The sequence below is a fragment of the Petromyzon marinus genome, chromosome 22, assembly GCF_048934315.1.
Source record: "Petromyzon marinus isolate PM22_M1 ecotype Great Lakes invasive population chromosome 22, UKy_Petmar_22M1.pri1.0, whole genome shotgun sequence".
NCBI lineage: Eukaryota > Metazoa > Chordata > Hyperoartia > Petromyzontiformes > Petromyzontidae > Petromyzon > Petromyzon marinus.
The window spans coordinates 21591453-21614353 of NC_133688.1; the positions used below are offsets into that span (position 1 = coordinate 21591453).

The 22901-nt window shown below is 59.5% G+C and overlaps 1 protein-coding gene across 1 annotated transcript in view; it reads left to right on the plus strand.

Annotated features, from left to right (window-relative positions):
- Nucleotides 1-22901, plus strand: part of LOC116945064 (potassium channel subfamily T member 2-like) — a 62057-nt gene that overhangs the window by 33947 nt on the left and 5209 nt on the right. Inside the window, exons 4-24 of the mRNA XM_076068886.1 lie at nt 6495-6551; nt 9782-9830; nt 10055-10114; nt 10264-10338; nt 10504-10587; nt 11090-11184; nt 11304-11484; nt 11579-11743; nt 12007-12143; nt 13634-13697; nt 13782-13890; nt 14160-14268; nt 15234-15278; nt 16145-16318; nt 16788-17250; nt 17297-17703; nt 17982-18087; nt 18583-18755; nt 19133-19204; nt 19510-19644; nt 20097-20208. Coding sequence (XP_075925001.1) covers nt 6495-6551; nt 9782-9830; nt 10055-10114; nt 10264-10338; nt 10504-10587; nt 11090-11184; nt 11304-11484; nt 11579-11743; nt 12007-12143; nt 13634-13697; nt 13782-13890; nt 14160-14268; nt 15234-15278; nt 16145-16318; nt 16788-17250; nt 17297-17703; nt 17982-18087; nt 18583-18755; nt 19133-19204; nt 19510-19644; nt 20097-20208 — 2872 coding nt within the window. The remainder of the gene's footprint in view (nt 1-6494; nt 6552-9781; nt 9831-10054; nt 10115-10263; nt 10339-10503; nt 10588-11089; nt 11185-11303; nt 11485-11578; nt 11744-12006; nt 12144-13633; nt 13698-13781; nt 13891-14159; nt 14269-15233; nt 15279-16144; nt 16319-16787; nt 17251-17296; nt 17704-17981; nt 18088-18582; nt 18756-19132; nt 19205-19509; nt 19645-20096; nt 20209-22901) is intronic.

Here is a 22901-nt window from a genome sequence, read left to right on the forward strand (position 1 = left end):
GGTACACGGGGTCCTAGAGATCCTGGTACACGGGGTCCTAGAGATCCTGGGACACGGGGTCTTGGAGATCCTGATACACGGGGTCCTACATATATTGGTACACGGGGTCATAGAGATCCTGACACACGGGGTCCTAGAGATCCTGGTACACGGGGTCCTAGAGATCCTGGTTACACGGGGTCCTAGAGATCCTGGTACACGGGGTCCTAGAGATCCTGGTACACGGGGTCCTAGATATCCTGGTACACGGGGTGCTAGAGTTACTGGTACACGAGGTCCTAGAGATCCTGGTACACGGGGTTCTAGAGATCCTGGTACACGGGGTCCTAGAGTTCTTGGTACACGGGGTCCTGGAGATCCTGATACACGGGGTCCTGGAGATCCTGGAACACGGGGTCCTAGAGATCCTGGTACACGGAGTCCTAGAGATCCTGGTACATGGGGTTCTGGAGATCCTGGTACACGGGGTCCTAGATATCCTGGTACCCGGGGTCTTGGAGATCCTGGTACACGGGGTCCTAGAGATCCTGGTACACGGGGTCCTAGAGATCCTGGTACACGGAGTCCTGGAGATCCTGCTACACGGGGTCCTAGAGATCCTGGTACACGGGGGTCCTAGAGATCCTGGTACACGGGGTCGTAGAGATCCTGGGACACGGGGTCTTGGAGATCCTGATACACGGGGTCCTAGAGATCTTGGTACACGGGGTCCTAGAGATCCTGGCACACGGGGTCCTAGAGATCCTGGTACACGGGGTCCTAGAAATCCTGGTTACACGGGGTCCTAGAGATCCTCGTACACGGGGTCCTAGAGATCCTGGTACACGGGGTCCTAGATATCCTGGTACACGGGGTGCTAGAGTTACTGGTACACGAGGTCCTAGAGATCCTGGTACACGGGGTTCTAGAGATCCTGGTACACGGGGTCCTAGAGTTCTTGGTACACGGGGTCTTGGAGATCCTGCGACATGGGGTCCTGGAGATCCTGGTACACGGGGTCCTAAGATCCTGGTACACGGCATCCTAGAGATCCTGGTACACGGGGTTCTGGAGATCCTGGTACACGGGGTCCTAGAGATCCTGGTACAGGGGGTCTTGGAGATCCTGGTACACGGGGTCCTAGAGATCCTGGTACACGGGGTCCTGGACATCCTGGCACACGGGGTCCTAGAGATCCTGGTACACGGGGTCCTAGAGATGCTGGTACACGGGGTCCGAGAGATCCTGGTACACGGGGTCCTAGAGATCCTGGTACACGGGGTCCTAGAGATCCTGGTACACGGGGTTCTGGAGATCCTGGTACACGGGGTCCTGGAGATCCTGGTACACGGGGTCCTAGAGATCCTGGTACACGGGGTCCTGGAGATCCTGGTACACGGGGTCCTGGAGATCCTGGTACACGGGGTCCTAGAGATCCTGGTACACAGGGTCCTGGAGATCCTGGTACACGGAGTCCTGGTTATCCTGGTACACGGGGTCCTGGAGATCCAGGTACACGGGGTCCTAGAGATCTTGGTACACGGGGTCCCTGAGGTGCAGGTACACGGGGTCCTGTAGATCCTGGTACACATTGTCCTAGAGATCCTGGTACACGGGGTTCTGGAGATCCTGGTACACGGGGTCTTGGAGATCCTGATACACGGGGTCCTACATATATTGGTACACGGGGTCATAGAGATCCTGACACACGGGGTCCTAGAGATCCTGGTACACGGGGTCCTAGAGATCCTGGTTACACGGGGTCCTAGAGATCCTGGTACACGGGGTCTTAGAGATCCTGGTACACGGGGTCCTAGATATCCTGGTACACGGGGTGCTAGAGTTACTGGTACACGAGGTCCTAGAGATCCTGGTACACGGGGTTCTAGAGATCCTGGTACACGGGGTCCTAGAGTTCTTGGTACACGGGGTCCTGGAGATCCTGATACACGGGGTCCTGGAGATCCTGGAACACGGGGTCCTAGAGATCCTGGTACACGGAGTCCTAGAGATCCTGGTACACAGGGTTCTGGAGATCCTGGTACACGGGGTCCTAGATATCCTGGTACACGGGGTCTTGGAGATCCTGGTACACGGGGTCCTGGAGATCCTGGTACACGGGGTCCTAGAGATCCTGGTACACAGGGTCCTGGAGATCCTGGTACACGGGGTCCTAGAGATCCTGGTACACGGGGTCCTGGAGACGCGGGTACACAGGGTCCTAGAGATCCTGGTACATGGGGTCCTAGAGATCCTGGTACACGGGGTCCTAGAGATCCTGGTACACGGGGTCCTGGAGACGCGGGTACACAGGGTCCTAGAGATCCTGGTACACGGGGTCCTAGAGATCCTGGTACACGGGGTCCTAGAGATCCTGGTACATGGGGTCCTAGAGATCCTGGTACACGGGGTCGTAGAGATCCTGGTACACGGGGTCCTGGAGATCCTGGTACACGGGGTCCTAGAGATCCTGGTACACGGGGTCCTGGAGATCCTGGTACACAGGGTCCTAGATATCCTGGTACACGGGGTCCTAGAGATCCTGGTACACGGGTCCTGGAGATCCTGGTACACGGGGTCCTAGAGATCCTGGTACACGGGGTCCTGGAGACGCGGGTACACAGGGTCCTAGAGATCCTGGTACACGGGGTCCTAGAGATCCTGGTACACGGGGTCCTAGAGATCCTGGTACACGGGGTCCTAGAGATCCTGGTACACGGGGTCCTAGAGATCCTGGTACACGGGGTCCTAGAGATCCTGGTACACGGGGTCCTGGAGATCCTGGTACACGGGGTCCTAGAGATCCTGGTACACGGGGTCCTAGAGATCCTGGTACACGGGATCCTAGAGATCCTGGAACACGGGGTCCTGGAGATCCTGGTACACGGGGTCCTAGAGATCCTGGTACACGGGGTCCTGGAGACGCGGGTACACAGGGTCATAGAGATCCTGGTACACGGGGTCCTAGAGATCCTGGTACACGGGGTCCTAGAGATCCTGGGACACGGGGTCTAGGAGATCCTGATACACGGGTCCTTGAGATCCTGGTACACGGGGTCCTAGAGATCGTGGTACACGGGGTCCTAGAGATCCTGGGACACGGGGTCTTGGAGATCCTGGTGCACGGGGTCCTAGTGATCCTGGTACATGGGGTCCTAGAGATCCTGGTACACGGGGTCCTAGAGATCCTGGTACACGGGGTCCTGGAGATCCTGGTACACGGGGTCTTAGAGATCCTGGTGCACGGGGTCCTAGAAATCCTGGTACACGGGGTCCTAGAGATCCTGGGACACGGGGTCTTGGAGATCCTGATACACGGGGTCCTACATATATTGGTACACGGGGTCATAGAGATCCTGACACACGGAGTCCTAGAGATCCTGGTACATGGGGTTCTGGAGATCCTGGTACACGGGGTCCTAGATATCCTGGTACCCGGGGTCTTGGAGATCCTGGTACACGGGGTCCTAGAGATCCTGGTACACGGGGTCCTAGAGATCCTGGTACACGGAGTCCTGGAGATCCTGCTACACGGGGTCCTAGAGATCCTGGTACACGGGGGTCTTAGAGATCCTGGTACACGGGGTCCTAGAGATCCTGGGACACGGGGTCTTGGAGATCCTGATACACGGGGTCCTAGAGATCTTGGTACACGGGGTCCTAGAGATCCTGGCACACGGGGTCCTAGAGATCCTGGTACACGGGGTCCTAGAAATCCTGGTTACACGGGGTCCTAGAGATCCTCGTACACGGGGTCCTAGAGATCCTGGTACACGGGGTCCTAGATATCCTGGTACACGGGGTGCTAGAGTTACTGGTACACGAGGTCCTAGAGATCCTGGTACACGGGGTTCTAGAGATCCTGGTACACGGGGTCCTAGAGTTCTTGGTACACGGGGTCTTGGAGATCCTGCGACACGGGGTCCTGGAGATCCTGGTACACGGGGTCCTAAGATCCTGGTACACGGCGTCCTAGAGATCCTGGTACACGGGGTTCTGGAGATCCTGGTACACGGGGTCCTAGAGATCCTGGTACAGGGGTCTTGGAGATCCTGGTACACGGGGTCCTAGAGATCCTGGTACACGGGGTCCTGGACATCCTGGCACACGGGGTCCTAGAGATCCTGGTACACGGGGTCCTAGAGATGCTGGTACACGGGGTCCGAGAGATCCTGGTACATGGGGTCCTAGAGATCCTGGTACACGGGGTCCTAGAGATCCTGGTACACGGGGTCCTGGAGATCCTGGTACACGGGGTCCTGGAGATCCTGGTACACAGGGTCCTAGAGATCCTGGTACACGGGGTCCTGGAGATCCTGGTACACGGGGTCCTGGAGATCCTGGTACACGGGGTCCTAGAGATCCTGGTACACAGGGTCCTGGAGATCCTGGTAGACGGAGTCCTGGTTATCCTGGTACACGGGGTCCTGGAGATCCAGGTACACGGGGTCCTAGAGATCTTGGTACACGGGGTCCCTGAGGTGCAGGTACACGGGGTCCTGTAGATCCTGGTACACAGGGTCCTAGAGATCCTGGTACACGGGGTTCTGGAGATCCTGGTACACGGGGTCTTGGAGATCCTGATACACGGGGTCCTACATATATTGGTACACGGGGTCATAGAGATCCTGACACACGGGGTCCTAGAGATCCTGGTACACGGGGTCCTAGAGATCCTGGTACACGGGGTCCTAGATATCCTGGTACACGGGGTGCTAGAGTTACTGGTACACGAGGTCCTAGAGATCCTGGTACACGGGGTTCTAGAGATCCTGGTACACGGGGTCCTAGAGTTCTTGGTACACGGGGTCCTGGAGATCCTGATACACGGGGTCCTGGAGATCCTGGAACACGGGGTCCTAGAGATCCTGGTACACGGAGTCCTAGAGATCCTGGTACACGGGGTTCTGGAGATCCTGGTACACGGGGTCCTAGATATCCTGGTACACGGGGTCTTGGAGATCCTGGTACACGGGGTCCTAGAGATCCTGGTACACGGGGTCCTAGAGATCCTGGTACACGGAGTCCTGGAGATCCTGGTACACGGGGTCCTAGAGATCCTGGTACACGGGGGTCCTAGAGATCCTGGTACACGGGGTCCTAGAGATCCTGGGACACGGGGTCTTGGAGATCCTGATACACGGGGTCCTAGAGATCTTGGTACACGGGGTCCTAGAGATCCTGGCACACGGGGTCCTAGAGATCCTGGTACACGGGGTCCTAGAAATCCTGGTTACACGGGGTCCTAGAGATCCTGGTACACGGGGTCCTAGAGATCCTGGTACACGGGGTCCTAGATATCCTGGTACACGGGGTGCTAGAGTTACTGGTACACGAGGTCCTAGAGATCCTGGTACACGGGGTTCTAGAGATCCTGGTACACGGGGTCCTAGAGTTCTTGGTACACGGGGTCCTGGAGATCCTGCGACACGGGGTCCTGGAGATCCTGGTACACGGGGTCCTAAGATCCTGGTACACGGGGTCCTAGAGATCCTGGTACACGGGGTTCTGGAGATCCTGGTACACGGGGTCCTAGAGATCCTGGTACAGGGGGTCTTGGAGATCCTGGTACATGGGGTCCTAGAGATCCTGGTACACGGGGTCCTGGACATCCTGGCACACGGGGTCCTAGAGATCCTGGTACACGGGGTCCTAGAGATGCTGGTACACGGGGTCCGAGAGATCCTGGTACACGGGGTCCTAGAGATCCTGGTACACGGGGTCCTAGAGATCCTGGTACACGGGGTCCTGGAGATCCTGGCACACGGGGTCCTGGAGATCCTGGTATACGGGGTCCTAGAGATCCTGGTACACGGGGTCCTGGAGATCCTGGTACACGGGGTCCTGGAGATCCTGGTACACGGGGTCCTAGAGATCCTGGTACACAGGGTCCTGGAGATCCTGGTACACGGAGTCCTGGAGATCCTGGTACACGGGGTCCTGGAGATCCAGGTACACGGGGTCCTAGAGATCTTGGTACACGGGGTCCCTGAGGTGCAGGTACACGGGGTCCTGTAGATCCTGGTACACAGGGTCCTAGAGATCCTGGTACACAGGGTCCTAGAGATCCTGGTACACGGGGTCCTAGAGATCCTGGTACACAGGGTCCTAGAGATCCTGGTACACGGGGTCCTGGAGATCCTGGTACACGGGGTCCTAGAGATCCTGGTACACAGGGTCCTGGAGATCCAGGTACACGGGTCCTAGAGATCCTGGTACATGGGGTCCTAGAGATCCTGGTACATGGGGTCCTAGAGATCCTGGTACACGGGGTCCTAGAGATCCTGGTACACGGGGTCCTGGAGACGCGGGTACACAGGGTCCTAGAGATCCTGGTACATGGGGTCCTAGAGATCCTGGTACATGGGGTCCTAGAGATCCTGGTAGATTGGGTCCTAGATATCCTGGTACACGGGGTCCTAGAGATCCTGGTACACGGAGTTCTGGAGATCCTGGTACACGGGGTCCTGGAGACCCCGTGAGGGAGCAGGGGGTGACGCGTTCCCTCTCTGCAGCCGGAACTGCGCCGAGCAGAACTCATCCGCCTCGCAGAGCCTGGGGAACATCGACTGGTGGGTCCCCCCTTACCCCCACCACCCCTACCCCGGTACCCCCACCCCCCTATCCCAAACCCCCACCACGACACCACCCATACCGCTAACCTCGACACTCCACTACAGCTGATGCTACCACGGCTGCTATACCAAATACGAACACTCCCCCTAACACTCCCCCTAACACTCCCCCTAACACTTCCCCTAACACTCCCCCTAACACTCCCCCTAACACTCCCCCCAACACTCCCCCTAACACTCCCCCTAACACTCCCCCTAACACTCCCCCTAACACTCCCCCTAACACTCCCCCTAACACTCCCCCTAACACTCCCCCTAACACTCCCCCTAACAGACCCCCTAACACTCCCCCTAACACTCCCCCTAACACTCCCCCTAACACTCCCCCTAACACTCCCCCTAACACTCCCCCTAACACCACCCCTAACAGACCCCTAACACTCCCCCTAACACTCCCCCTAACACTCCCCCTAACACTCCCCCTAACACTCCCCCTAACACTCCCCCTAACACTTCCCCTAACACTCCCCCTAACACTCCCCCTAACACTCCCCCTAACACTCCCCCTAACACGACCCCTAACACCACCCCTAACAGACCCCTAACACTCCCCCTAACACTCCCCCTAACACTCCCCCTAACACGACCCCTAACACCACCTCTAACAGACCCCTAACATTCCCCCTAACACTCCCCCTAACACTCCCCCTAACACGACCGCTAACACGACCTCTAACACTCCCCCTAACACTCCCCCTAACACGACCCCTAACACGACCCCTAACACTCCCCCTAACACTCCCCCTAACACGACCCCTAACACGACCCCTAACACCACCCCTAATACGACCCCTAACACCACCCCTAATACGACTCCTAACACGACCCCTAACACTCCCCCTAACACTCCCCCTAACACTTCCCCTAACACTCCCCCTAACACTCCCCCTAACACTCCCCCTAACACTCCCCCTAACACGACCCCTAACACCACCCCTAACAGACCCCTAACACTCCCCCTAACACTCCCCCTAACACTCCCCCTAACACTCCCCCTAACACGACCCCTAACACCACCTCTAACAGACCCCTAACACTCCCCCTAACACTCCCCCTAACACTCCCCCTAACACGACCGCTAACACGACCCCTAACACTCCCCCTAACACTCCCCCTAACACGACCCCTAACACGACCCCTAACACTCCCCCTAACACTCCCCCTAACACGACCCCTAACACGACCCCTAACACCACCCCTAATACGACCCCTAACACCACCCCTAATACGACTCCTAACACGACCCCCTACCACGACCCCTAACACCACCCCTAACACGATCTCAAAGACGACCCCTAACACCACCCCTAACACTCCCCCTAACACGACCTCTAAGACGACCCCTAAGACGACCCCTAACACGACCCCTAACACGACCCCCAACACGACCTCTAACACGACCCCTAACACGACCCCTAACACGACCCCTAATACGACCCCTAACACCACCCCTAACACGACCCCTAACAAGACCCCTAAGACCACCCCTAACACGACCCCTAACACGACCCCCAACACGACCCCTAACACGACCCCCAACACGACCCCTAACACGACCCCCAACACGACCCCTAACACGACCCCCAACACGACCCCTAACACGACCCCTAACACGACCCCCAACACTCCCCCTAACACTCCCCCTAACACGACCCCTAACACGACCCCTAACACTCCCCCTAACACGACCCCTAACACGACCCCTAACACGACCCCTAACACCACCCCTAATACGACCCCTAACACCACCCCTAATACGACTCCTAACACGACCCCCTACCACGACCCCTAACACCACCCCTAACACGATCTCAAAGACGACCCCTAACACCACCCCTAACACTCCCCCTAACACGACCCCTAATACGACCCCTAAGACGACCCCTAACACGACCCCTAACACGACCCCTAACACGACCTCTAACACGACCCCTAATACGACCCCTAAGACGACCCCTAAGACGACCCCTAACACGACCCCTAACACGACCCCCAACACGACCTCTAACACGACCCCTAACACGACCCCTAACACGACCCCTAATACGACCCCTAACACCACCCCTAACACGACCCCTAACAAGACCCCTAAGACCACCCCTAACACGACCCCTAACACGACCCCTAACACGACCCCTAACACGACCCCCAACACGACCCCCAACACGACCCCTAACACGACCCCTAACACGACCCCCAACACGACCCCTAACACGACCCCTAACACGACCCCTAACACGACCCCCAACACGACCCCTAACACGACCCCCAACACGACCCCTAACACGACCCCCAACACGACCCCTAACACGACCCCCAACACGACCCCTAACACGACCCCTAACACGACCTCTAAGACGACCCCTAAGACGACCCCTAAGACGACGCCTAACACGACCCCTAACACGACCCCTAACACGACCCCTAACACGACCCCTAACACGACCCCTAACACGACCCCCAACACGACCCCTAACACGACCCCCAACACGACCCCTAACACGACCCCTAACACGACCCCTAACACGACCTCTAAGACGACCCCTAAGACGACCCCTAAGACGACGCCTAACACGACCCCCAACACGACCCCTAATACGACCCCTAACACGACCCCTAACACGACCTCTAAGACGACCCCTAAGACGACCCCTAAGACGACGCCTAACACGACCCCCAACACGACCCCTAACACGACCCCTAACACGACCCCTAAGACGACCCCCAACACGACCCCTAACACAACCCCTAAGACGACCCCCAACACGACCCCTAACACGACCCCCAACACGACCCCTAACACGACCCCTAACACGACCCCTAAGACGACCCCCAACACGACCCCTAACACGACCCCCAACACGACTCCTAATACGACCCCTAACACGACCCCTACATCCAACCCCAACCGGCTCAGCGGTAGAGTGAGCGGCTCGCAATTGGAAGGTCGCGAGTTAAAATCTCGGGGGTCGATCAAATTAGGATCGCTTTGTAGGGAAGTCAACAGTGGTTGTTTATGCAGAGACTCGGCCCTGCCACCGGAATGTCGAATGTCCACCAGTGGATGTGCAGGAAATCACTTCAACCCCCAGGACTGCCCCCAACCTGAACCCCTAGCCCCACCACCACCCCTCTAACCCAACCACTGTCCCTTCCCTCCCTCCCAGGTATCCAATCATCTGGGTCAACCGAGGACATTCCCTGTGGGCACTACAGGTGAGGAGGCCGTCACCTCACCCCACCCCTCGTCCCTTTCCCCCACCCTCGTTAGCCTTGTACAGGTGAGCAAGAGCCCCTTGCAGGTTCGTGTTGAGTTGAAAGACGGAGGCTAAATCCCCTGTTGACTCACCGCCCTGTTCCCCTGCCCCCTGTCTCCGTCTCGCCATGTCCCCCGTGTCCCCATGTCCCCCGTGTCCCCATGTCCCCGTTCTCACCTCCAGGTGTCGGTGGCTGTCGTGAGCTTCATGGAGGCCATGCTGCTCATGTACCTGAGCTACAAGGTGAGTAGGAGACGCGTGACGCGTGGCGGCAAGTGCTGTTAGCAAGCACAGATTAAGGCCGGCAAGGAGCACGAGGAGATGGTGTGACCGTGACGGTGTGACAGAGAATGCTGAAGGCTCACCACGTGCTCTGGTCTCTTCTCCCCAAGGGGAACGTCTGGGAGCAGATCTTCCGAGTGACCTTCATCCTGGAGATGACCACCTCGGTGCCCTTCATTATCACCGTACGTGAGCACCACCCGGTGGTGCCATGGAGGCATCTCCTCGCGTCATCACCTCTTCTCATCACCTCCACGCGTCATCATCTCGTGTCACCTTCATCATAATCATCTTCATCATCATCTTCCCACAGTGTAAGCATCTCGCAATGGACATCATCTCTGCCGCAGATATTTTGGCCGCCTCTCCGGAATCTGTTCGTGCCAGTCTTTCTCAACTGCTGGCTGGCGAAGCACGCGCTCGAGAGCATGATCGTGAGTGGCGCGTCCCAGCCAACGTGCACACTTCAGCCCCGTCCGCCCGTGTCCGTCCGTAATGGGAGTCACCCGAATTATGACCACAACAATACAATACGAACCAAACGTTCGTGTACATCTCAACCTTCCATGGGCTAACCCCGCCTCTCCCCACAAGCTCCACACACCCACATTGACCAGCGTGGTGAAGTATGGTCGAGCAATCCAGAGGCGTTTATCCAGCAGTGGATCTACAAATGGGCCATAAATGAAATGAATAAACCTGTCACTGAGGCATACGGCTTCAGCCTCACTGTGCAGCAGCAATGCAGCAGCAACAGCTGTGGACACACAGCTGTGTGTCAGCAGCAACTGACACACAGCAGGAACCTGGGGTTGACGTCACCGAGGTCCGGGACCTTGGGGCCATCGGCCCGGTTCGCTTCTGCCGCTGATAATGTTGCTGCTGTTGTGCTGCTGCTGTGCTGCTGCTGCTGCTGCTGTGCTGCTGCTGCCGCAGAACGACCTGCACCGCGCCATCCAGCGCACGCAGTCGGCCATGTTCACCCAGGTGCTCATCCTCTTCTGCACGTTGCTTTGCCTCGTGTTCACCAGGTGAATACCGCGCCACCCGGCACACCACATCCAACACACCCGCTCGCTACGGCTGCTGTGGCTACTAGGTCACGTGCCCTCCCAGCCTCGCCCCCATTGACCCCCCCCGCCCCCCCCAGCATGTGTGGGATCCAGCACCTGGAGCGCGCGGGCGGTCAGCTGACCCTGTTCGACTCGCTCTACTTCTGTGTGGTCACCTTCTCCACCGTGGGCTACGGGGACGTCACGCCCCAGGTGTGGCTTTCCCAGCTGCTCGTCGTCGTCATGATCTGCGTGGCGCTCGTCGCGCTGCCCATACAGGTGAGCGCTTCACCTGCGCAGGCGCGCCCAGGCGAGACCAGGGCAGCACAGGTGACCCCTGGTGTTGTGTAACCTCGCCCCGTGCCCCCCACAGTTCGAGCAGCTGGCGTACCTGTGGGTGGAGCGCCAGAAGTGCGGAGGCCACTACAGCCGGCACCGCGCGCGCACCGAGCAGCACGTGGTGCTGTGCGTCTCCTGCGTCTCCAGCGACGTCCTCATGGACTTCCTCAGCGAGTTCTACGCCCACCCGCGCCTGCAGGTGGGGCCGGGCCGGGGGCAGGGCCGGGGCAGGGCCAAGGGCACGGGTGAGGACAGGGCTAGCGGCAAGGCCAAGGGCAAGGGCAGGAGCAATGGGGAGGAGTTGGCATGCGCCCTGCCTATGGCACAGTTGTGTCCTACTACGTGTCTCCAGGGAGACACACGTGACCCTCTGTCCCCTCGTATCTGCTTGTGTCTCCATGTCCTCTCGTGTCCTCGTGTGTCTCCGTGTCCCCTTGCGTCCCCGTGCCCCCGTGTCCCTAGGGCTGCTATGTGGTAGTGCTGTGCCCCGCGGATATGGACGCCCAGGTTCGCCGCCTGCTGCAGGTGCCGCTATGGGCGCAGCGCGTGATCTACCTGCAGGGATCGGCGCTCAAGGACACCGACCTCCTGCGCGCCAAGTACGCACCTGCCTACCGGGTGACTGAGCTGCCTACCGGGTGACTGAGCTGCCTACCGGGTGACTGAGCTGCCTACCGGGTGACTGAGCTGCCTACCGGGTGACTGAGCTGCCTACCGGGTGACTGAGCTGCCTACCGGGTGACTGAGCTGCCTACCGAGTGACTGAGCTGGCTACCGGGTGATTGAGCTGCCTACCGGGTGACTGAGCTGCCTACCGGGTGACTGAGCTGCCTACCGGGTGACTGAGCTGCCTACCGAGTCATTGAGCTAGCTACCGCGTGACTCAGCTGCCTACCGAGTGACTGAGCTGCCTGCTGGGTGACTGAGCTGGCTGCCGGGTGACTGAACTGGGTGCAGGGTGACTGGACTGGGTACCGGGTGACTGAACTGGGTGCCGGGTGACTGAACTGGGTGCCGGGTGATTGGACTGGGTGCCGGGTGACTGAACTGGGTGCCGGGTGATTGGACTGGGTGCCGGGTGATTGGACTGGGTGCCGGGTGACTGGACTGGGTGCCGGGTGACTGAACTGGGTGCCGGGTGATTGGACTGGGTGCCGGGTGATTGGACTGGGTGCCGGGTGACTGAACTGGGTGCGGGGTGAGTCAACTGGGTGCCGGGTGACTGAACTGGGTGCCGGGCGACTGAACTGGGTGCCGGGTGACTGGACTGGGTGCCGGGTGACTGGACTGGCTGCCGGGTGATTTGACTGGGTGCCGGGTGACTGAGCTGGCTGCTGGGTGACTAAACTGGGTGCTGGGTGACTGAACTGGCTGCCGGGTGACTGGACTGGGTGCCGGGTGATTTGACTGGGTGCCGGGTGACTGAGCTGGCTGCTGGGTGACTGGACTGGGTGCCGGGTGACTGAACTGGCTGCTGGGTGACTGAACTGGGTGCTGGGTGACTGAACTGGCTGCCGGGTGACTGGACTGGGTGCCGGGTGATTTGACTGGGTGCCGGGTGACTGAGCTGGCTGCTGGGTGACTGGACTGGGTGCCGGGTGATTGGATTGGGTGCCGGGTGACTGAGCTGGCTGCCGGGTGACTGAACTGGGTGCCGGGTGACTGAGCTGGCTGCCGGGTGACTGAACTGGGTGCCGGGTGACTGAACTGGGTGCCGGGTGACTGAGCTGGCTGCTGGGTGATTGGACTGGGTGCCGGGTGACTGAGCTGGCTGCCGGGTGACTGAACTGGGTGCCAGGTGACTGAACTGGGTGCCGGGTGACTGAGCTGGCTGCCGGGTGACTGAACTGGGTGCCGGGTGACTGAACTGGCTGCCGGGTGATTGGACTGGCTGCCGGGTGGCTGAGCTGGCTGCCGGGTGACTGAGCTGGCTGCCGGGTGACTGAACTGGGTGCCGGGTGACTGAGCTGGCTGCCGGGTGACTGAGCTGGCTGCCGGGTGACTGAGCTGGCTGCCGGGTGACCGGACTGGGTAGCATCACCCTGCTCCCACCTCCAACTTTCTCCCTTTCTGCTGCCGTCCCCCCCAGGATGGACGATGCCGAGGCGTGCTTCATCCTCAGCAGTCGCAACGAAGCGGACCGCATGGCCGCGGTGAGGAGTCGCGCTCCTATAACTGCGAGATCCGTGCCGCGTGTTCCGCGCCGCGTAATCCGCGCCGCTCGTCTCTGTCCCCAGGACCACCAGACGATTCTGCGCGCCTGGGCCGTCAAGGATTTTGCCCCGAACTGTCCTCTCTACGTGCAGATCCTCAAACCAGAGAACAAGTTCCACGTCAAGTTCGCAAGTGGGACACGCGGACACACGGGGCACGCAGGGATACAGGGAGACACGTGGAGAGGGACACGGAGACACGGGGGCACACGGGGACATAGAGAGACATGGGCACACAGGGACTCGGCGACCAATCAGCGGAGACTGCCGTGAATATGGGATGCGGTGGATGCGCAGCGTAGAGTGGTTGATGATGAGTAGTGCGGTGGTTGGTCTTGCTGGTATAGTGGGGGTGTGGAGTGGTTGTGGTGGTTGTGGTGGTCCGTGCCCCGTGCTGCGCAGACCACGTGCTGTGCGAGGAGGAGTTCAAGTTCGCGATGCTGGCACTCAACTGCGTGTGCCCGGCCACCTCCACGCTCATCACCCTGCTGGTGCACACCTCGCGCGCCCAGTGAGTGCCGCTCCCTGCTCCCCACTCCACAGCACTGTTCACCGCACCACGCACCACACTACCGCACCACGCACCGTACCACACCACATACTGAACCACCACACACCACACCACCACGCCACACACCGAAGCACACCACATTCCGAACCACTGCACCACACACCGAACCACCACCACACCACACACCGAACCACCACACCAAACCGCACCTCCACATCATCTTGACGTGGCCCAGCAGTGGCGGGTTCGCCACTCGCTGCAGAGGTTCGCGGTTCGAATCTAGTGGATGTGCCCTGGCAAACACAAACATCTCCCGTGTAGCTTTTAACGGGGTGTTGGGGAAAGTGCTGTTAGCGAGCACCGAATAAGGCCAGGACAGCACACGAGGAGGTGGGTGGCCAGCACCACGCCCGGCCGCAGTTGTTTTCCCAGTATCGATGTTTACACACTGCACCAGGTACTCATTTGAGTCTGAGTCGACCTAGGGGATATCCAGGACCTGTTGAGATATTCGTCACTGATATTGGTCGTGAGCCGGGTTCATGGTGCAGCGCGCTCACCGCGATGCCACCGCCCCCCACTGGGCCACACACGCGCACTGCTGGCACAGCGTGCTGCGGTTGTGAGCAGTGCCACCGGGGGGTGCCGAGAGGCCGATGCCAATCAATTGTTATCTCCACGGCGCTCACGGCCTCGGCAGTGCCCAACGAGGGCTCTGGACGCGTGCGAGGGGTTGGTGACTCCTCCACCTTCGATTTTAAACGCGGCCAAAGCGAGGTGGCGCAGTGGGAGCAGAGGTGGTGGTGCATCTGCCGGTCATCTCAATCAACCCGTAAACAGTTGGGTCTGTCCCGTGACCTACCAGCAGCGAGCCTTCCACACTCCACGTGACGCCCTCAAAGTAGACCTAGCCTGGCACACGTGCTGGGAATGGCAGCTATTGGTTGTGGTTGTTGTGAGTGCAGGGAAAAGCCCCGGCAGCAGCAGCCGCCACCGTCCGCATGGAAGCGGTGAGGCATGCACACTCCACACCCCCTACACACACTCACTCGCTCACCCACATACCTACCCACTCTCCCACTCGCTCACCCACCCACTCTCCCACTCGCTCACCTACCCACTCTCCCACTCGCTCACCCACCCACTCTCCCACTCGCTCACCTACCCACTCTCCCACTTGCTCACCTACCCACTCTCCCACTCGCTCACCCACCCGCTCTCCCACCCACTCTCCCACTCGCTCACCTACCCACTCTCTCACTCGCTCACCCACCCACTCTCCCACTCGCTCACCTACCCACTCTCCCACTCGCTCACTCACCCACTCTCCCACTCGATCACCTACCCACTCTCCCACTTGCTCACCTACCCACTCTCCCACTCGCTCACCCACCCGCTCTCCCACTCGCTCACCCACTCGGTCACCCACTCGGTCACCCACCCGCTCTCCCACCCACTCTCCCACTCGCTCACCCACCTGCTCTCCCACTCGCTCACCCACTCGGTCACCTACTCGGTCACCCACCCGCTCTCCCACCCACTCTCCCACTCGCTCACCCACCCACTCTCCCACTCGCTCACCCACTCGGTCACCCACCCGCTCTCCCACTCGCTCTCCCACTCGCTCACCGACCCACTCTCCCACTCGCTCACCCACCCGCTCACCCACTCTCTCTCCAACTCGCTCACCCACCCGCTCTCCCACTAGCTCTCCCACTCGCTCACCCACTCGCTCTCCCAGTCGCTCACCCACCCACTCTCCCACTCGCTCACCCAGCCACTCTCCCACTCGCTCACCCACCCACTCACCCACCCACTCTCCCACTCGCTCACCCACCCACTCTCCCACTCGCTCACCCACCCACTCTCCACTCAGGGCACGCCAACAGCAGCAGCAGGAGGAGGAGGAGCCGCCCGTGCGCCACTGGCCCTGGGTGTACGGGCGCGGCGCGGCGCGCGAGGTGCTGCACGCGCGCCTCGCCGACAGCGCGGCGCTGGCGCGGCTCGCGGGGCGCAGCTTCACGATGGCCTGCTGGCAGGCGCACTCGAGGCAGGTGGGGGTCCGGGGGGGTGGCAGCCCCTTCGGGCCCCCGTCCCCGCTTCTCGAGACCCCCGTAACCCCCTCGCTGTGCCTTCCAGACCCCCTCGTTATAGATTCAGGATCCCAGCCTCCAGTCCCATTTCTCTCGATCCTTAATCCCACATCTCTTTGAGCCTCGACACCCTTAGTTCCTCTGTGTTCAAGTCGCTCAGTGCTTCTATGTGAATTACTCTCAGGAAACATAGACACACATTCTCTGAGTGTGTCGCTATTTGTCCATCTCTACCTCTGCTTGTATATCTACCCACATGCTTCTGTCTCTGTATGTGTCTCTTTGCATGGACCCTCTTGTCCGTGTCTCCTGCCTACGTCTCTGGGCGATCACTCTGGAACCCCGCAAGGGAAACAAGAACGCGCGCCCGCCCGCTTCAGCTGCTCCCCCCGGCCCCCACCCCCCATGCCTCTGCGCCCCACACAGATCCGGCGTGTGTCTGATCGGCGTTCGTCGCGAGGGCAGCCGCAGCATCCTCCTCAACCCGGGCCCCCACTTCCTGCTGGCGGCCAGCGACACCTGCTTCTACATCCACGGCAGCGGCAGCAGCAGCAGCAGCAGCCGCGAGCCGGTGGCGCTGTCGCCCGCTCGGCAGCAGCCGCAGGGCTCCCCGCCCGGCGCTGCGCTCTCCACGGACTCGAGCAGCGTCTTTGAGCCGGAGCCGGAGCCGGGACGCCTGCCGGTGCACAACTTCATCAGCAGCATGGGCACGGGTGACGCACGGGGCACGGGCCACGCACAGGGCACGGGTGGCGGCCAGGCCACGCTGGGCACGCACGTGCCGTCCACGTCGTTGAGGACGCGCGCCAGTCTGGCGGTCTCCGATCCGCAGCCTGCTGCTGCTGCTGCTGCTGCGATCGGAACTACAAACCAAGCCTGGGGGGCGCGTGCATAACTCACGGATGACACCATCCCAACCACGGCATGTTCGATAAACAGCCAGAAGGAGCTACCACGCGTCTGTAACTTCTCCACGATATAGCAGCCGGAAATTAGAAAGGGACTTCAGTGTTCTACCACATGATGCTGCTGTTACTGATAACGGTGCTGCTACTGCTGTTGATTTTGATGTTGGTGCTGTTGATGATGCTGCTGGTGCTGCTGCTGCTGATGATGATAATGGTGCTAATGATGCCAATGGCGCAGACTCCGTGGCGATGGAGCTCCACACGCGGGACGCGAGGCCGAGTCGCTCCCGCTCGCTGCCGCTGCCTGGCGAGGCGGAGCACGGAGAGGGCAGCACGGGGCAGCGGGGGGCAGGGCTGCCCCCACTGCTGTTGCCCCGCGACCTGCTTGCCTCCCGGGCCGAGTGGGACGAGGACGAGCCCGTGGGGATCCCCGCGTGAGTGGCAACTTTACAACGTGTACCCAAGTAGGAGGAAGGTCCAAAGTGTACCCAAGTAGGAGGCAAACCTCATCCACTCCCTGGGGGAAGGGTATTCCAAACGATGGGGGGGGGCAGTAGAAACTGCGGGTATTAAAGTCCCGTGACATCACTGTTCATGTTTGACCATGCGTCAATGAGTATATCCATGAATCAGTGATTAGCGAAGCATCGTAGTGAGTAGGTGAATTAATACGTCAGGGAATGAGTGAATGAGTCGATGAATGACTCGCCAGGTGCGTGACCGGTTACCCGCCCACGTCTCCCTACATCGGCTGCTCCCCAACGCTCTGCCACCTCCTGCGCCGGAGATCCCCGCTCTGCTGCCTACGACTCGACGTGGTAACTTCCCTGGCCTCCTCCTCCTCCTGCGTCCAGCTCCCTCTCTTATCGTCTCCTCTCGCTCTCCCTTCTCTCCCCTACTCTGGTAAAAGATGGCATTGTCTTTGAAACTGATTGGCCCACACCAGAGACGGCCTTCGTTATGACCTTGTCTCACCAGTGTGAGACCAGAGAACGCCAAAGGGCGCACAGTGTTAATAGCTCGGGTTAAGCAGCTACATCAATAATGTGTTCGCATGTTTTGCCACAAGTACGTGTGGTTAATGCAGACTTGATGGCTTGCAAAATGTCTATTTGGTGCTTGAATATCTTAACACCTCCCTGTGTTATTTGCCGACTAATTTCATTTTGATACTGGCAAAAAAGGGTCCCAAAGACGCCTCTTTCCTCTTGCCTCCACTCATCCCCTACTCCCTCCCCACCTCTCCTCCTCCTCTCCTCATCTGTCCTTTGCCATCTCCTTCCTCTCTCTCTCGCCACCCCTCGCCACCCCAGGGCTGCATGCACAAGAGCTGTCGGGACGCCCAGAGCTACCGCTTCAGGAACCGCGTGATCCTGGCGTCGGTGGAGACGGCGGGGCCCGGCCTCTACAACTTCGTGGTGCCGCTGCGCGCGAGCTGCCGGCCACGCGCGGGCCTCCACCCCATCGTCATCCTCCTGGACAACCCGTGAGCAGCGGCCAAACCCCGGCACTCCCGCGCCACGTGACTCGTGGCCCCGACGGCGACGACGACGACGACGATCGTCATCCTCGTTATGCCTCCTCGTGTTTAGGGGTCGCAATTTGAGTTTTTTAGGCAAGGTCGTGAAAATGAATCTGCCCAAGTTTCTCTCCTTAAGATTCCTCCACCACCCGACGCAGCCAGAGGAGTGCAAGTGGTCACGCGGTGCGCGCTTGAACGACGCTCGGTTGAGCTCCCTCGACCCCACAGCCACAACGAGCAGCAGCATGTCGATGGTGGTGTTATAAGTGCTCACGGTGGTGACATGCTTGGTGACCACGGTAATGGTGACGGTGGTGGTGTTGTTGATGGTGATGTTTCAGGCCGGACCCCTCGTTCCTCGAGGCCGTAAGCTGCTTCCCCATGGTCTACTACACTCTGGGCTCCATCGACAAGTGAGTGGCCACCGCACGGACCACCGTCCCATGCCACCACGATCCCTCGCGGTGCGGTACAGTGTAGTGATCATCATGATGGTATTGGTGATGATGGTGGTGGTGATGGTGGTGATGACGGTGGTTGTGATAATGATGGTGGCGGTGATGATGGTCGTGATGATGATGGTGGTGGTAGTGGTGGTGATGACGGTGGTGGTGATAATCATGGTGGCGGTGATGATGGTCGTGATGATGGTGGTGGTAGTGGTGGTGATGGTCGTGATGATGGTGGTGGTAGTGGTGGTGATGGGATGTCTCCGCAGCTTGGACTCGCTGCTACAGAGCGGGGTGACGCACGCCGAGACCGTGGTGGTGGTGGACAAGGAGAGCTCCATGCTGGCCGAAGAGGACTACATGGCGGACGCCAAGACCATCGTCAGCGTGCAGACGATGTTCCGGTGAGAGAAACGTCGGATCCAGTTCTCAAAATGTTGTTCGGGCTTCTCAACATCCCCCTCCTCGGCACATTTGACCACGACGCAACAACTTGATTCGATCAGCTCTGCCGCTGGGTGGTGGAGGGTTCTAGTGAACGCACTGGCATCACACCCTGCATGCCGATCTGGCCCAATCAGAAACTCCCCATGATTCACGATGGTCGTGACAACTTCGGTGTAAAGTTTACTTGCAGAGAAATGCCGTGAGATGAGACTTGTCGTCACTCTAGATTCCACGAGGGGGCCGAGACAATGAGACTATAGGAGAGAACGTATGGGCGGTCAGGGCCACTCGCTCGTGCGGCAAGGTTAAAAGGGTCAAACGATAACACGAAGCCGCGTTCCAGTGTGGGGCATGGCGGGGGGGGGGGCGAGGGGGAAGGGCTGTGAGCGCTGCTCTGTCTGTGCTTCAGACTGTTCCCCGGGCTGTCCATCATCACGGAGCTCACGCACCCCGCCAACATGCGCTTCATGCAGTTCCGCGCGCAGGACTGCTACTCGCTCGCGCTCTCGCAGCTCGAGAAGGTGCCACACCATCATCACCATGGTTACCGCCATCATCACCATGGTCACCGCCATCATCACCATGGTCACCGCCATCATCACCATGCTCACCGCCATCATCACCACGCTCACCGCCATCATCACCATGGTCACCGCCATCATCACCATGGTCACCGCCATCATCACCATGCTCACCGCCATCATCACCATGGTCACCGCCATCATCACCATGGTCACCGCCATCATCACCATGCTCACCGCCATCATCACCATGGTCACCGCCATCATCACCATGCTCACCGCCATCATCACCATGCTCACTGCCATCATCACCATGCTCACCGCCATCATCACCATGGTCACCGCCATCATCACCATGCTCACCGCCATCATCACCATGCTCACCGCCATCATCACCATGCTCACCGCCATCATCACCATGCTCACCGCCATCATCACCATGGTTACCGCCATCATCACCATGGTCACCGCCATCATCACCATGGTCACCACCATCATCACCATGCTCACCGCCATCATCACCACGCTCACCGCCATCATCACCATGGTCACCGCCATCATCACCATGGTCACCGCCATCATCACCATGCTCACCGCCATCATCACCATGGTCACCGCCATCATCACCATGGTCACCGCCATCATCACCATGCTCACCGCCATCATCACCATGGTCACCGCCATCATCACCATGCTCACCGCCATCATCACCATGCTCACCGCCATCATCACCATGGTCACCGCCATCATCACCATGCTCACCGCCATCATCACCATGCTCACCGCCATCATCACCATGCTCACCGCCATCATCACCGCCATCATCACCATGGTTACCGCCATCATCACCATGGTCACCGCCATCATCACCATGGTCACCGCCATCATCACCATGCTCACCGCCATCATCACCACGCTCACCGCCATCATCACCATGGTCACCGCCATCATCACCATGGTCACCGCCATCATCACCATGCTCACCGCCATCATCACCATGGTCACCGCCATCATCACCATGGTCACCGCCATCATCACCATGCTCACCGCCATCATCACCATGGTCACCGCCATCATCACCATGCTCACCGCCATCATCACCATGCTCACCGCCATCATCACCATGCTCACCGCCATCATCACCATGGTCACCGCCATCATCACCATGCTCACCGCCATCATCACCATGCTCACCGCCATCATCACCATGCTCACCGCCATCATCACCATGGTCACCGCCATCATCACCATGCTCACCGCCATCATCATCATGCTCACCGCCATCATCACCATGCTCACCGCCATCATCACCACGCTCACCGCCATCATCACCATGGTCACCACCATCACCATGGTCACCGCCATCATCACCATGCTCACCGCCATCATCACCACGCTCACCGCCATCATCACCATGGTCACCGCCATCATCACCATGGTCACCGCCATCATCACCATGCTCACTGCCATCATCACCATGGTCACCGCCATCATCACCATGCTCACCGCCATCATCACCATGCTCACCGCCATCATCACCATGCTCACCGCCATCATCACCACGCTCACCGCCATCATCACCATGGTCACCGCCATCATCACCATGGTCACCGCCATCATCATCATGCTCACCGCCATCATCACCATGGTCACCGCCATCATCACCATGCTCACCACCATCATCACCATGGTCACCGCGATCATCATCACGGCCCGCGGCATTACATTATCACCACCGTCATAACCACCACCATCAACAATGTTACCATCATCTTGATATATTTATCACAGCTTCCATCATCAAAGTATAGATAGTAATCATCATCTTCGCCACCACCACCACGACGACCATCATCATCTTCACAAAGATCTAAAAGCACAGTACCGTGTGAGAGGGTGAGTGTCACACCGTGTGAGGGTGAGTGTCACACCGTGTGAGGGTGTCACACCGTGTGAGGGTGAGTGTCGCACCGTGTGAGGGTGAGTGTCGCACCGTGTGAGGGTGAGTGTCGCACCGTGTGAGGGTGTGTCACACCGTGTGAGGGTGTGTGTCACACCGTGTGAGGGTGAGTGTCACACCGTGTGAGGGTGAGTGTCGCACCGTGTGAGGGTGAGTGTCACACCGTGTGAGGGTGAGTGTCGCACCGTGTGAGGGTGAGTGTCGCACCGTGTGAGGGTGAGTGTCGCACCGTGTGAGGGTGAGTGTCACACCGTGTGAGGGTGTCACACTGTGTGAGGGTGAGTGTCACACTGTGTGAGGGTGAGTGTCACACCGTGTGAGGGTGAGTGTCACACCGTGTGAGGGTGAGTGTCACACCGTGTGAGGGTGAGTGTCGCACCGTGTGAGGGTGAGTGTCGCACCGTGTGAGGGTGTGTGTCACACCGTGTGAGGGTGTGTGTCACACCGTGTGAGGGTGAGTGTCACACCGTGTGAGGGTGAGTGTCACAGCGTGTGAGGGTGTCACACCGTGTGAGGGTGAGTGTCACACTGTGTGAGGGTGAGTGTCACACCGTGTGAGGGTGAGTGTCACACCGTGTGAGGGTGTCGCACCGTGTGAGGGTGAGTGTCACACCGTGTGAGGGTGAGTGTCACAGCGTGTGAGGGTGAGTGTCGCACCGTGTGAGGGTGAGTGTCACAGCGTGTGAGGGTGAGTGTCACACCGTGTGAGGGTGTCACACTGTGTGAGGGTGAG